Genomic DNA, 16,729 nt, shown 5'->3' on the forward strand with positions numbered 1-16,729 from the left:
TTTTAGATGTTTCCTGCTTTCTCTTGTGAGCATTTAGTGCTATGTATTTCCCTCTACACACTGCTTTAAATGTGTCCCAGAGATTCTGGTACGTTGTGTCTTTGTTCTCATTGGTTTCAAAGAACATCTTTATTTCTGCCTTCATTTTTTAAATTTACCTAGTAGTCATTCAGGAGCACATTGTTCAGTTTCTATGTAGTTGTGCGGTTTTGAGTGAGTTTCTTAATCCTGAGTTGTAGTTTGATCGCACTGTGGTCTGAGAGACCGTTTGTTGTGATTTTGTTCTAGGAATTGAACTTTAAAAAAAAAATGCCTTCAGAGCTGTGAGAAACACATACCATGAAAGATATTTTTTCACAAGAAATTTGTCAGATTTTAAAAACATTTTTTTAACTCTTTTGAAAATTATCCCCATTTGAAGATTATTCAAGTAACTTCATGAAAGATGAAACTGATCATTACAAAAACACAAAACTTACATTGATGTAGTTATGTTTCAGAGAAATAAAAGTTTATAATATTTGTTTTTAATATTATAAGCTATATTTGGTGTCAGAAATACAGTTAAAGCAAAGAAAAAATTGTATGAACTGATGGTTTTCCTTTAGTTGCAGAAATGCATTTCTGGGGATGGTGGTGTGGTCTTAAGCTCTAATAAAAACTGTCCAGTGTGTCATATTTCTGGCTTTACTGTGTTGTGTACAAAGCACCATCAGTCAAATCAGCAACACAAGACTACCATATTAGGCATAATAAACAGTGACAAAGTAAGTAGTGCAAGTAGTCATATTTTCTGGTTTTGAAATGCTTAAACTCTAGTAGATAAAGAATAATAGAAAATGAATGATAAAAAAGGACATAATTTAGATTGTCAAAAGAAAGCACAGAGCCCTAAGAATTTAAATAAGAGGACAGATTATATTTACCTTTTCAGCACCTAGTATGGCTTCTTGGACGTGTATAAGTGCTCATTATTTAAAATGATCTGGAACTTTTTTCTAGAATTTATTATTTATTCAGTAAAACACTTATTGAAAGCTAAAGTGTGTATTCAGCATTGTACTACCCTTGAGATACTATGCAGACTGCTTCCTGGTACCTTTCATTGGGATTTTTTTTTTAGTCACATATTCAGATACATAGACGGTTGTTAACCTAGTACATCTAGCTAACGTGTTTGGATTATAAATTCATTTTTGAAGAGCTTACATCTATATAAAGGAAGGTACAGACAGTCCTTCGCACAGTTCTGATTAGCACAGTATCTGTGTAACTTTCATTTAACTGAGCAAAGTTCAACTGCCTATACAGAAGGAAGAGCCTGTACTTGCAGGCACACGTATATCTGGATTTATCTGAACTTTGGCATTTATTCTGGGCAAGTTATTCAGCCTCTGAATTCAGCTTTCTTATTACAGTCAGATAATAATATCTGTTTCACAAGGGAATTGGAAATAGCACATAAAGTGATATCCATATAACTTTTAAAAATAATGTTATCTGTAGGTTTTTTCCCCCTAAATTTTATTTTAAATTCAGGGGGCACATATGCAGGTTTGTTACCTGGATACAAATGATCCCATCACCTAGGTACTGAACATATTAAATAATACAGAGTAGTTTTTCAACCCCATGTAATTTTAAATTTCTGTTTCCAAAGCTAAAAATATAATTGTTTTTAGAAAACTTTATCTTGTATTCGGAGCTAAAACCAATCAAAGAATATAATGCTGTTTATTGTACTATTTTAACCAAACCATGTGGTGAATATTAAGTTATGGTAGCCGATTATATTTTCGGAAGATGATCACAACAATGTCTCTTGCCCCACATATTTTTTTAAAACTTCCTACCACTCATTAAGAATTGGGGTCTAATTCTCCTATTGAATCTGAGCACACTTATGTAACTAGTAGAATGCACAGCATGTGACTTTCCTAGCTTAGGTCATAAAACGCAATGCTGCGTCCACTCTGATTGTTGGAATACCAGCCTGCTTGGAGCCCTGAGAAATCCGAGTACCTGGAGGCTGCTATGTCAGGAAGCTGAGCCTTGTAGGAAGGTCCCAGGTCTCAGGTATCAGATTTCAGATCAGAAATACTAGTCTTCGAATCCTTTCATGCCAGTGACCAGCCATGTGAGTGAATGAACTATTAGATGATTCACATCATGCCAGCTTCAGCCACTGAGTCACTCCCAGTCACCCCTAGCCTTTGAGACTCTGCATCAAGGCCTTGGATTTTGTGAAGTAGAGACTAGCCCTTTGTGATTCCTGGTTCACAGAATCTATGAGCATAATAAAATGGCTTTTGTTTTATGCCAGTAAATTTGGGGTGGTTTGTTATATAAAAACAGTAGCTGAAACAGTTATAAAATTTAAAAGATACATTTTCTCAGTGAGCAATAGATTGCTGTTAAAATTCATCAAAGTAGGAACTACCTGCTGAATAAATGTTAACTGAGCTTTTCTTTCATTTCAAAAGAAATAGCCTAAACAGAAGTTTGCCTAGAGAAATTTGGTTTCTCTACTTGTTCTTTATTCTGACATTAATTGTCTTGAAGAGATATTAATTGACTCTTCTAACAGCCAGGAAAGAAATATGTATGTTTAAAGAGTGCTGTGGGTTTTAACATAGCTTTATGATAATTTTTTTTTACCAGTTTGGCTAATGAAAAATGTCAATTAGTACTTTTAAATTAATAAGAATAGTTTCCACAAAAGTTTAGTATTTTTATTAACACAGGAGCCTGATAAAACTTTGTAGGAAAAAAGGAATATCTGTACTGATCTCTCCAACTGAAAATTGTTATCCCTGATACTAATTTAGTGTTAATGTAAAATATTAGCGTCATCAGTAGTATATTTGGCAATTGTTTTGAGTCATATCTTTCCTGTCACTTCTTAGAAGACAGTGGATTTTCTAGGTTGATCACCATTGAATAAAATTATAGCTCTGTCATAAAATTATCAAGGGATTTCTGTTATGTAGTACATATTATGATTTCCTAAAATGATATAATAATTATAATAATGGGCACTTTTTATTAAGATGGTTGCCATGGCTGGGCACGGTGTGCTCATGCCTATAATCCTAGCATGTTGGGAAGCTGAGGCAGGAGGATGGCTTGAGCTTAGGAAGTCGAGACCAGTCTGGGCAACATAGAAAGACTCTCTCCAAAAAAATAAAATTAGCTGGGCTTGGTAGTCAGCACCTGTGGCCCCAGCTATTCAGTTTGCTGAGGTGGGAAAATCGCTTAAGCCTAGGAGGTTAAGGTTGCAGTGAGCCATTATTGTGCCACTGCACTCCAGCCTGGGTGACAGAGTGAGACCCTGTCTCAAAAAAAAAAAATTTATTGCTGTGAGTGCCAGGAACCAAAGCATTGTAGGCCTGTCACATACAGACGCAATGTATGTGTGTCACAGAGAGAGCCTAATCACATACAGACATAATTTTTCAACTTTATGGGAAAAGGTCTTTAGGTATTGTGTGAAATAAAATATTACAAATTGTATTTTGCTCTTATTTATTATAATTTAGTATTGTAGCTATGAAGATCATCTGTCAGACTCTTCACCCTCTAATCAAACAAAATAAGTAAGACTAGAGTGTTTCTAGTTCAGACTAAAATAGATTTTTAATTCCATTTAAGAATGAACGAGGCCGGGCGCAGTGGCTCACGCCTATAATCCCAGTACTTTGGGAGGCCTACGCAGGCGGTTCACCTGAGGTCAGGAGTTCAAGACCAGCCTGGTCAACATGGTGAAACCCCGTCTCTACTAAAAATACAAAAAATTAGCTGGGCGTGGTGGCGGGTGCCTGTAATCCCAGCTACTAGGGAGGCTGAGGCAGAAGAATCCCTTGAACCCAGGAGGTGGAGGTTGCAGTGAGCCAAGATCGCGCCATTGTGCTCCAGCCTGGGCAACATGAGTGAAACTCCGTCTAAATAAATAAATAAAAAAGAATGAAAAATGACAGCTCAGAAAATTATTATCACATTTCTAAAATAATTAGAGAAGATAATTTAGAGCGAAATAAAGTCACTGTTTTTAGTATAGCCCGTTTTAATAAAATTATTTCTTAAGACAGTTTATGTCATAATTTCTTAGAAAACATGCAAGTGCAAGTAACTCAAAAGTAATGTAGGTTTTCAGGATTTACTAAATTTTCACTATAGGGAGTAGCGTGAGTATCCTAGAATAATTTCCTGTCCTCGAGGAATTTTCAGTCTAATAGTAGAACTATACAGGTAGGGTTTTATTTACCTAGAACTATAAAACTAGCAAAATGAAAAATACAGAAAAAATAGAACTGTATAAAATTCTACAAAAATAATCTCATAAATAGATTACAGGCTTATTGATGAAGTTAAGTTTTGGGATTTAACCACTTGGTGTAGAGTTCAAACTGCTTGACTCACACATAGGACAGGTTGATTACATTCATATAAGCCCTTATATTTTATGAAATCTTATAATTAATTATAATTAACCTGGAATGAAAGAGATGTATCTAGTGGATAGATGTGTGCGTAACTGGTGAATAGGCACAGAGTTACAATGTCATTGCAACCTGGAGAGTCATCCTGGGTGCAAAGCCGATGTGTATGAATAGGTATGACCACATGTTAAAGTAATAAATTAATGAATTAAGGTAGAAGTTAGGTGTGTAACATTTATGAAATTTAGTTTGGAGTTTTCATTAAATAGAATAGTTTTTAGCTCTTCTGTTTCTCTTCAAATATTAGAAATATTTTTAATTTTCCAAGTACTGCGTGAATTGCCTTTGAAATATTGCGCACATGCACCCTGAACAGTTACGTTTTTGCTCAGATATTTCTTTTTCAGATCACGTGTACATAATGTATATTCACGAAACATATTTAGTATTTAGGTACATTCCTGTTAGATCTTGCTTCTGTAGAACTTAATCGTGGAAACTAATTTATCAAAGTAGCCCATTCACATTGGCTTCATATCCTTTTTGATTTTCAATTTTATTGGGACCAAGTAATAATTATGAAGGTAGTGATAAATGATTAAACTTTAAATACTTTTTCTAAGCTCTCAGTTTTCTTAATTTTTTTTCTAGTTTATATCTTAACAGCAAGCTTCTGTAGCAGCAGTAACAATGAAGAGAGGCATGATTTTTATTTCATATCATTAGAAGTCAGTGAAATGGGGAATAACTGGAGAATTAGATTATAATACAGTAGTCTCCCTTTACCCACAGGGGATATGTTCCAAGATCAAGAGGCATAATTTTTGTACTTAAACTTTTTTAGCTTGCTAAGAAATAAGATAATTTGAATGGTGACTGAATATGTGATAATTAGACAAGGTAGCCCTTTTTTTACTGTAGATATGTCACCTACCCATGAAAATGGGACAACTTATTCTCAGCAATGACAAAATTCTAAAATATGTTGGAATAAATTTAACATTAAAGAATCTATATAAAAATAGAAAATTTCATGTTTATCAAGGTATAAACAAAATATGGGAGCCTAGAAAAGGAAGGTTCCTCTGACTGCAGGAATACAGAAAGCTTCATGTAAGACTTGGCATATTATTTGACTTTGTCAAAGTAGCCATGCTATATGTGGAAAATGCACAGGAAGGAATTTTAGAAAAGAATTTAATTCTCACAATTGTAAAAATGGAGGTGTGCTTGGGAAAAAGCCAGTAATGTAGTGGGACTGACATACATGATGTTGTGTAAGAAAGTAATGGGAGATGAGGACATAATGTGAGTTGTAAAAGTTTCTGATTGGTTTAGGACCAGCTCTGGTAAACAGGGAAAAAAAAAAAAGAAAAGAAAAGTAGGAAACTGAAATACAACATAGTAAAACTGAAAATATTATAATTTTTAAACACAGATCTTTCCCCTTGACATGCTAACAGAAACTATTATTCCTACTTCGTTAGACAGGCTTTTAAAAGTATCTTCATTCTGTCAGATACTAAGCCCTTTAGATAAGTAAAACATAATATTCAAGAGAGATTGCTATTATTTCCAGCTGCTAAGCCAGGTGCCCCAAATTGACTTAATGCCATTCATTTTGAGATAAACTTGAAATTCTTCCATTCACGCATTGGCTGTATTCTAGGTACTTGAAAACCACATTAGCACAGAAATAATTTTGTTTTTTAGATTTGATGTGGATAATGATGCTTTTAAAGTAAAGCTTTGTTACTAGATAGTTATGTGAAAATTATAAATACAGAAAAAAATTGAGGGACATTTGAAGTGAGGTAAAAATGTCTTGAACTTTTATAAGCTCAGTTAGCAGTTCTTATGTACTTGTCTCCTGTTGGTTTTATCATCAACAATGGTATAATTGTCCAAAGATAACAAACATGTATCTATCTATATACCCATGTATCTACTTACTAGTATATAGTAAAGTGATAGAATTCATTAACATTTAAAAGTACAATGTTTTAGATCCAATAACCTTGAAAATAAAGCTACAATTTCTGAATAATATTGTGAGGAAGATAAACTGAAAAATGCCACCACAAATAACATAAAGAATTTCACGACTTCCTAGTTTAAGATGACACTGTCTTGAGATTGGTTCTTTGGGAAAATCCTTTCTTCACAGTCAAGTATATTCTTTGATGATGGTGATGATCTTAAGTACTTTTATAGTCAAATTATTTAAATATTAAAACAGCCTCACTTTCCTCATTAGTTTTTCTTAGATTGATGTTAAGAAAAGAGAGGAAGTGATAGCTAAAAATTTAGGTCTTATGAAAACTATTCCGTTGCAGCAAGTAATTACAGACCAGTAAATAATTTGTTTCTGGTTTATAGAAGAGAGAGATTGGAGTATAAAGAGCCTCTGGTGCCTAAGATAAAAGAATAAAAAGGCTTGGCAAAGTTTGAAGGTTTTAGTGGGAAAGTATAGCTGTCTGTCTTTAACAGGTACTTTTGAGAAATGTAAGGAATGATAGTTAGCTGTTCATGGTTACCAGAAGTTGCATCAGGTTTTATGCAAATGTAACAAGGCCTAAAATGTGGCAGTTCTTTATATTGATAGGAAGATAAAGCAAGTGGTCTGTCCAGCTGGATAAAAGAAGGAAGGACAGAAGGAAAGAGCATACCGTCCTAATATTATGAAGGGCATACATATGTTATTCAGGAAGAGAAGAGGCCGTGTGCACAACTGGGGTCACACTAATTTCAAAGGGGCAGATAGAGAAGGAAGATCTATTGAAGAAGACCAAAAACAAGTGTTGAGACTGATGTTTCTAAGTTAAGAGGTGTTTCAGAAATGGAAAAACAGTCTGTTGCTACAGAGATATCAAATAAGAGGATTGAGAAAAATTCATTGGCTTTGTCAAGGTATCATTTAAGACCTTTGACAGAGTAATTTTGATAGGCTTTTAGAGGACTTGGTTAGATCAGGTTTTAAGGAGTGGTTGAGTGGGTAAGAAGTGGGAGACTCAGAATTAATGACACGTCAACTTTGCTTTAACCCTTTGAAGATGTCGCATATTTCACAAGACAAGCTAGACCATATGTTGATATATAGGAAAGAAATTGTTTTAAGAAAAAATTTTATTTGTTAATACTTCTCCATTTCTATCTCTGCTTACTGCCTCATTACCAGCCAGAGGCTGACAAATTTTCATTAGAACAATTTCAATGTTTTTAAGGAAATATAAAATACAGGTGTCTGGAATTACACAAAAAGTAATTTGGATGCTAAGGATTTGCTACTGAAATTTACTCTCGTGGTTTGAAGGAGTACAAAAATAATATCCTCTGTTTCTCACCCAAGTTTAGAACCACTGGAGATATAAGCAGATGAGTCGTCTGCTACAATTTAAAATATCTGCTTTGAAATTGATACAGTCTAGAGTTAAGGCCTCTATTTGTAGACTCATAATGGGATTACTTACAATTTACTGCTGAATTACCATATTTACTCATTTTGTCACTGGTACACCTGGACAGCCACAGGTTTAGAACAGAAAGTTCTTGTTCCTTCTGAAAGAACAGGAATGCAGAAGGGGTTGAGCAATACACGTCCAGTAGTCCTTCTCAGCCTTAATCAGATAAATCAGATAAATCTTTCCTCTTCTGGAGAATGGAAACTTTCATATTGTTTCAGCTTAGCAGGACAACTAACCTTTAAGGAACTGCCAGGTGTCCAGTTTTAGTGTATCAATGAATATCTGCAATTGTCTGAAAAGGCTGTTAAAAATACTCACCTGTTTTCCGACTATGTACATATTGAGACTAAATTTTCTTCATTTATTCAAACCAAAACAGCACATTAACCAAGATTGAATACAGAAGTAGATACAAGAGTCCAGTTATCTTCTGTTAAACCACATTATGGAGATTTCTTTTTTTTTTTTTTTTTTTTTTTTTTTTTTTAAGAGATAGGGTCTTGCTCTGCCGCCCAGGCTAGAGTCCAGTGGAGCAATCCTAGCTCACTGTAGACTCAAACTCCATAGGTTTAAGTGATCCTCCCACTGCAGCCTCCTGAGTAGCGGGGAATACAGGCACGTGCCACCATATGCAGTTAATTTTTTTTTTTTTATTTTTCTTAGAGACGAGGACTCACTTTGTTGCCCAGGCTGGTATCAAACTCCTGGCCTCAAGTGATCCTTCTACCTTGGCCTCCCAAAGTGATGGGATTACAGGCATGAGCCACCGGGCCTGGATGAAATTTCTAAAAATGTAAAACAATGCCTTATGTAAGTGACAGGTGGGTGGGTGCGGCAAACCACCATGGCACATGTATACCTATGTAACAAAACTGCATGTTCTGCACATGTAAGCCAGAACTTAAAGTATAATAAAAACAAAACAAAAACAATGCCATTCTTCTTGCTAAATTTTTTTGTTAGGAAATAATACTTTTTTCATTAAAATGCTAGTTATGTTGATATGCAATAGGTTTATAATTGTTACAGTAAGTTACTAAATAAATTGAAAGAAGTTTCAGTTTTGATTTTTTAATATGTTAAATGTCTATAGCAATAATATAAACAAAAGCTCTTTGGGATTCTCAATAACTTTTAATAGTGTAAAGAGGTTTTGAGAATCTGTGATCTAGAGGAATTTACATATAATTTAGGAAGAAAACATAGCTTTATAATCCAAAATATGCATGTTAGGGCTTAAAACAGTACTTTGATGTAAAGTGTTTTTTAAATGACAGTGTAAGTTTTGTAGTTATCACAGTTTGTATTATTTGGAATTTTTCATATTATTCATATTATTTTGAAATTTTTCTAAACTTTTTTTTGTGTCTTTAATGTACAACAGAGGAAGTGAACAATGAAATAAACTGTTTGCAAAACTATATAATTTTTTTGTGAACATTTAATTTTTCTAAGCTATAGATGCTTTCCTGAACAAGCTCAGTAAGTTGTAAGAATATGGAAAAAAGATGTTCATTGATAATCTTTGGAATATTCCTGGTATCTTACACCTAACAGAATGAATATTTCATATCTGAGTTAAGTGAACAAAGTGTATTTAAAATTTTTTTTTGATAGTACAGTCTAATGCCATTTTGGAATGTATGTGGAGGTTAATTTGCTATTATAGGAAGCTCTCCAGTTTAGTGGTACCTGTTTATCCTTTTATCGTGTGACATATGGTGGTCATAAGGTTGGTGAGTTTCTGATTTTTCTTTTTTTTTTTCTTTAAGCAGATAGTCTCAGTGATACCTTGAAGAAGCTGAAGATAACAGCTGTTGACAGGACTGAGGATAGTTTAGAAGGATGTTTGGATTGTCTGCTTCAAGCCCTGGCTCAAAATAGTAAGTTTCATTATGTTTACTCAAATTCCAAAGAGGAAAATCAAATCAGTAGTCATTCAGAAACTGGTATGTAGTTAAGCACATAACTTTGTATTCATATAACTTGAATTCTTTTGAATCATACCCCTGAATACTGAGATTGTTTTACGTGTTCTACCCTCCTACTTACCCTCCACGCCCCCACAAGATCCTCAAAGCCAAGTTGATAGGCAAAGAAAGGAGGAATTGATGGGTAGTGATGACATTAATACCAGTCCCAGAGAGAGGCCATTGTTTCATTTCTAACAGTCAAGCATCATAGTTGTTTTTCTTAACACCTACGTCTGTGCTTTAAAAATAGACTGTCTTATATGTTGGGAGAGTGGGGAGGGATAGAGAGGAGAAACAGAGGGGGAGCTTAAAACACTTAACATTTTTTTTGGATCTTATATTTTAAAATAATTGTACCTTAAAATAATATGTATGCATAGATAAATTTGGAAGGAGCCATTAGTAGTCATCAAAAATCTTTTGAAATTGGGGTAAGATTTCATCTTTGATGTGATAAATAATGCTAGAGATAGAAACTGTACAATTCTTCATTGACTAACACATTATATTGCATTTTATTTATCCTATTTCTATGCACTAATTTCTGTGTTATCACCATTAATAGATCAGTATAGAGTGATTTTCATTTGTTATGTTAATTCTACTTGGTTGTGCTGTGGTTTGTTCTGTACTTGTTTTTAATTATGCTCTTATCCTATCCTGAAACTAATGATGTAGCTGACAAAGAATCAAGGGGAAAGTACATATTGTTAAGGTTTTAATTGTAAGGTTTCAACACTTGTTGATGCATGTGTTTTTTATTTTTTAGTAAATCTTGATTAGAAAAATCTAAAATAATTGCAGTACTTTTCATCAAAAAAGCACATTTAAGAGCTAGCTTTTAAAATTATTTTTCAGTAATTATTTTGAGGTTATAACTGTCATGCTGTTTAATCTTAGAGATAACAGGAAGGGATTTGAAACAAGGAGTTCAATAAGAGCATCTGGGTAAGGCTCAAAATGGTAAAGAAAAAGGACAGGAAAGCAGAATGTCTAAGACTGCTATCCATTTTAGTAGACACATGTGGCTATTTAAATTTAATACAAGTAAATAAAATTTAAAAGTAAGTTCCTTAGTCTTACTTCTCAGTAGCTGTATTTGGCAGATAACCACCCTCTTGGGAATCACAGATATAAAATATTCCCATGATCACAGAAAATTCTTATGGATAGCACTGGTCTAAAAACTGGAAAGAACCGCACGATGACCTAATTTTTTTTTCACATGTGCCTGTAATAGGCAGCTTTACATAGTAACGTAATTAGCCTAAGTAAATTGAGTATCTCAGGTATATTTTTTTGAGCAGTTTTTTATTATAACCTTCGTCTGTTTTCAACGACATTTTTTTTCTCTGTTAGACAGTAAACTTTTAAATAGACTGTTTGCTTTAGGTACTGAAGGACATGAAGGGTCATATTCTTGATCATCTTTAGAGGTTGCCCATTTGTCTCCTAGAGAAACTAGAAGACAGGATGAAGTTGAAGGGAAATGAAGAAAAAAGGGAGTAAAAAGTTCATAATTTTAAAAGAACAGATTTAAGAAACACTGAGAAATTCATAATTATTAGATTAAATTAGCTTAGATTAGAATAAGCCCATTGCGGGCTTATTCACTGTACCTTTTGTTGAAAATGGTCTTGAAATTGTGTATCACAAAATGTTAAGGCCACGTAACCACAAGGGATTAAAACAGTAAACTCTCACCAATTTAATGACATCCCAGAAAGGGAACAAAAGGAATGTCTTGTTAACAATCTGAAACAAAATTTATAAATGTCCTCATGCCTAAGACTACTGACAAAAAAGAATTGGACTTTGGAAGAAGGAGTTCATGCAGATGTTCAGTCTTTGATTTAGGAGTTACACCTGTCATTGGATCACTTACTGTATGTTTAGCACTGGGCTGGGGATTATAGTCACTATCTAATCTTTCCTATAGTCCCATGAGGTAGGTATTATTATCACCATTTAAAGGATGAAGTAACAGATTAATAAGCTTATTTGCCTTGCTCTGGAAGAAGTTGGAGTTTGGATCTGAACTCTTGATTTACAAAATAAAAAATTGTAATCTGAGTAAAGTGAAGCTTTTTGCTGAGTTCATGTAACGTGAAATCATTCCAAGAAGCTAGGTTTTAACATTGTGTTTTAAATTTTTGTTTTTTCTTTAAAACAGTTCCAAATTTTTATTAAAGCAGATAAGCCTCTTTTCTTGAACTATAAAGTGATTCATGTATTTTATAGGCATTTATTGGCATACTTTATAAAGTTAGCATATAGCTTTTTAACAAGAAAAAGTAAAATATATTAGTGAGATGTTAATTTTCTACAGTTCTTCCTTGAATAAGGTGATTGAGCCATTGCTACTTCTGTCCTCCTAAAAGTAAAATTATAAAACATTTAACTTAGAAGAATCTGTACTTGCTTTTTTAAACAACAACAACAACAAAAAAAACACAAGAGCTTCTAGTTTCGTATTTCTTCCTTAAAAGTGTCAGGTGTTTTAACTAAAAATAACACTGTTTCCACCACAATTGCACCTGATCAGGAAAGAAAGATTTCTCCATTCTGTACAAATATAAGATGGTAATGTGTGTAATGGAAATATAAACAAAATTTTATTTTATAATCTACTACCCTGTTATTGGAAAGGTTATCTCTGAAAGGAACAAAATAATGCTTTTGAAAGTTTTACACTGTGTGAATTTAGTGTATTTGAATTGCATATTACAAATGACTGTAATCTGAAATTAGAATTTTTACTTTGATGTATGGCTTTAGAGTGGTTTTCTTTTTTTACCATTGGCAGTATTTCTCTCTGTAACATTTATAGTATATGTGTCTATCTTAAGAGACAAGAAGTTTTGAATACTTACTAGATTTTATGAAAACATTTTGTTTAAGCAAGCATTTTGTGTAAATCTCTGATCTAAATTAATATAAAGTCATTCATTCACTCATATAAATACATCAGATCTCAGTTTTAAAATGTTTTTGGTAAATGTGTGAAGGCTACCAGCCAATAAATCAGCTTCTGTTTATTTTGGTCTCTTTTGATTCAGATTATAGTTAGAAGATTCTCAGTAAATGCTTATTTGATTGTAGTATGGTTACTCTATTTTATGCTTATTTGGAAATGTAAAAGAATAGACACCTGTTTTCATACCTAAACATTAAGACAGGAATTGTCTTTGGAAAATGTGGCATCTAAATCATCTTGCAAGAGAAACTATTAAATTAAAGTCCCAAAGGCAAGAAAAAATTAACCTATTTGTAATACAAATTCTATTCACTTTATTCCATTTTGTGGATGAGGACCATTTTGTGTTGCCAGGGGGACCATAAAGTGATGCCATACAGCTTTAAATTCTCTTCCTGAAGAAGTAAGCTGTCTTCTCCTGCCTCGTTCTCTCTCTCTCTTTTTTTTTTTTTTTTTTGTCTTTAACGTAGTTTCTTGCTTGATGGCAATTCCCATTTCATATGAGAGTCATGTAATTGTTTATTTTTTATAGAACAACTCTGTGAGATACTGTGTGTTTACTTGTCTTCAAAGAAGAAAAGCATTTAATGTCTAGTTCCACATCTCTAACCTTCTATCATAATATTCACTCACATGTTGAATTCTTGGTTTATTTTCTAGCCCTAAGGTAATTTGCTAGCCCTTATTCTTTATTTCATTTGTTGTATTGATTTTTGGCTCCCTTCTAGGCTACAATCCTAAGCATACATAATTATAGGCACACTTCATTTTATTGTGCTTTACTTTATTGAGCTTCAGAAATACTGTGTTTTTTACAAATTGAAGGTTTATGGCAACTCTGAGTTGAACAAGTCTTTCGGTGCCATTTTTCCAACAGCATGTGCTTACTTTGTGTCTCTGTGTCACATTATGGTAATTCTTGCAATGTTTCAGACATTATTATTATATCTACTTTGGTAATCTGTGATCAGTGATCTTTGATGTTATATCATGATTGTTTTGGGGTGCCGTTAACCATGCCCATATATGATGGTAAACTTAATTGATAAATGTTGTGTCTGTCTGACTGCCCCACCAACTAGCTATGCCGTATCCCCTACTCCCCATCTCTATTCCTCTCCTCAGGCCTCCCTATTCCATGAGACACAATGTTTAATTTAGGCCAATTAATAATTCTACAGTGGCCTGTAAGTGTTCCAGTGAAAGAAAGAGTCACATCTCTCTCACTTTATATCACAAGCTAGAAATGATTAAGCTTATTGAGAAAGGCATGTTGAAAACAAAGACAGGCCAAAAGCTAGGCTTCTTGAGCCAGTTAGCCAAGTTGTGAATGCAAAGGAAAAGTTCTTGAAAGAAATTAAAAGTGCTACTCCACTGAATACATAAATGATAAGAAATCAAAGCAGCCTTATTGCTGATAGGAAGAAAGTTTGAGTGATCTGGTTAGAAGGTCATACTAGCCACAACATTCCCTTAAGCCATGTCCTAATCCAGAGCAGGGCTCTGATTGTCTTCAGTTCTGAGAAGACTGAGAGGTGAGGAAACTGCATAAGAAAAGTTAGATGCTAGCAGAGGTTGGTTCATGAGGTTTAAGGAAAGAAGTCATCTTCACAACACTAAAAGTGAAAGATGAAGCAGCAGCTGCTGATGGAGAGGCTGAAGCAAGTTACCCACAAGATCTAACTAAGATCATTGATGAAGGAGGCTATGCTAAACAACAGATTTTCGGTATAGATGAAACAGCTTCATATTGGAAGAGATGCCACCTAGGACTTTTATAACTAGGGTGGAGAGGTCAATGCCTGGCTTGAAAGGACAGGCTGACTCTCTTGTTAAGGGCTAATGCAGCTAGTGATTTTAAGTTGAAGCCAGCATTCGTTTACCATTCTGAAAATCCTAGGGCCCTTAAGAATGATGTAAAATTTCTCTGCTGTTCTCTGAAGATGGAACAACAAAGCCTGGATGACAGCACATCTATTTACATCATGGTTTACTGAATGTTTTAAGCCCACTGTTGAGACATACTGCTCAGGAAAAAAGATCCCTTTCAAAATATTACAGCTCATTGACAATGCACCTGGTCACCCAGGAGCTCTGACAGAGATGTACATGGAGATAAATCTTATTTTTGTGCCCGTTAACACAACATCCATGGATGAAGGAATAATTTCCAAGTCTTATTATACATTTCATAAGGCTGTAGCTGCCATAGATAGTGGTTTCTCTGGTGCATTTGGGCAAACTAAATTGAAAACATTCTGGGAAGGATTCACCATTCTAGATGCCATTAAGAATATTCGTGATTCATGGGAGGAGGTCAAAATATCAACTTTTTTATTATTATTATTATACTTTAAGTTCTAGAGTACATGTGCACAACGTGCAGGTTTGTTACATAGGTATACATGTGCCATGTTGGTGTGCTGCACCCATTAACTTGTCATTTACATTAGGTATTTCTCCTAATGCTGTCCCCCTGCCAGCAACCCATCCCACAACAGGCCCCCGTTTGTGATGTTCCCCACCCTGTGTCCAAGTGATCTCATTGTTCAATTCCCACCTGTGAGTGAGAACATGCAGTGTTTGGTTTTCTGTCCTTGTGATAGTTTGCTCAGAGTGATGGTTTCCAGCTTCATTCATATCCCTGCAAAGGAGATAAACTCATCCTTTTTTATGATTGCATAGTATTCCATAGTGTGTATGTGCCACATTTTCTTAATCCAGTCTATCATTGATGGACATTTGGGTTGGTTCTAAGTCTTTGCTGTTGTGAACAGTGCTGCAGTAAGCATACGTGTGCATGCGTCTTTATAGTAGCATGAAAATATCAACATTAACAGGTGTTTGGAACAAGTTAATTCCCTCTCTTATGGATGACTTTGAGTAGTTCTAAACCAGTGGATGAAGTAATTGCAGATGTGGTAGAAACAGCAGGAAAACTAGAATTAGAAGTGGCACTTCAAGATGTGACCGAATTGCTATAATCTCACGATAAAACTTGAGCAGATGAGGAGTCACTTCTTATAGATGAGAAAAGAAAGTGGTTTTTTGTTTTGTTTTTGTTTTTGTTTTTTGTTTTTTTGTTTTGTTTTGTTTTGTTTTGAGACGGAGTCTCGCTCTGTCGCCCAGGCTGGAATGCAGTGACACAATCTCAGCTCAGTGCAACCTCCGCCTCCCGGGTTCAAGCGATTCTTTTGCTTCAGCCTCCTGAGCAGCTGGGACTAAAGGCGCAGGCCACCATGCCTGGCTAATTTTTGTATTTTTAGTAGACATGGGGTTTCACCATATTGGCCAGGTTGGTCTCGAAACTTCTGACCTTGTGATCAACCCGCCTCTGCCTCCCAAAGTGCTGGGATTACAGGCGTGAGCCTCCGTGCCCGGCCTTGAAAGTGGTTTTTTGAGATGGAATCTACTCCTGGTGAAGATGCTGTGAACATTGAAATGATAGGAAGAATTTAGAATATTACATAAACTTAGGTGATAAAACATTGACAGGGTTTGAAAGAACTGACTTCAGGCTTTAAAGAAGTTCTATAGGTGAAATGCTATCAAACAGCATTGCATGCTACAGGTATCTTTTGTGAAAGGAAGAGTCAATCAGGATGATAAACTTGGTCTTATTTTAAGAAGTTGACATAGCCACCCTAACCTTCAGCAACCAGCAGCACCCTGATTAGGTGGTGGTTAGTCAGCAACCTTCAACATTGAGGAAAGACCCTCCAGCAGCAAAAAGATACGACTTACTGAAGGCTCAGATGATTGCTAGCATTTTTTAGCAATAAAATATTTTTAAAGCAAGCTGTGTACACTGTTTCTTTAGACATAATGCTCTTGCACACTTAGTAGACTACAGTACAGTGTAAACATAACTTTTTT

The 16,729-nt window shown here is 34.6% G+C and overlaps 1 protein-coding gene across 12 annotated transcripts in view; it reads left to right on the plus strand.

Moving 5' to 3' along the window:
* The window catches only part of RAP1GDS1 (Rap1 GTPase-GDP dissociation stimulator 1), a 171,996-nt gene that overhangs the window by 21,047 nt on the left and 134,220 nt on the right, over positions 1-16,729 (plus strand). For 6 of the 12 annotated variants that reach the window (XM_015138862.3, XM_078002021.1, XM_015138854.3 and 3 more), the window contains exon 2: positions 9,676-9,786. Coding sequence is in view for 8 of the 12 variants with exons in the window: in XM_015138854.3 (XP_014994340.1) it covers positions 9,676-9,786 (111 nt within the window). In the remaining 4 variants the exon portion in view is untranslated. The remainder of the gene's footprint in view (positions 1-9,675; positions 9,787-16,729) is intronic. The other 6 variants (XM_015138861.3, XM_078002020.1, XM_015138855.3 and 3 more) reach the window with 1 other exon arrangement.

The sequence above is a fragment of the Macaca mulatta genome, chromosome 5 (assembly GCF_049350105.2).
Source record: "Macaca mulatta isolate MMU2019108-1 chromosome 5, T2T-MMU8v2.0, whole genome shotgun sequence".
NCBI lineage: Eukaryota > Metazoa > Chordata > Mammalia > Primates > Cercopithecidae > Macaca > Macaca mulatta.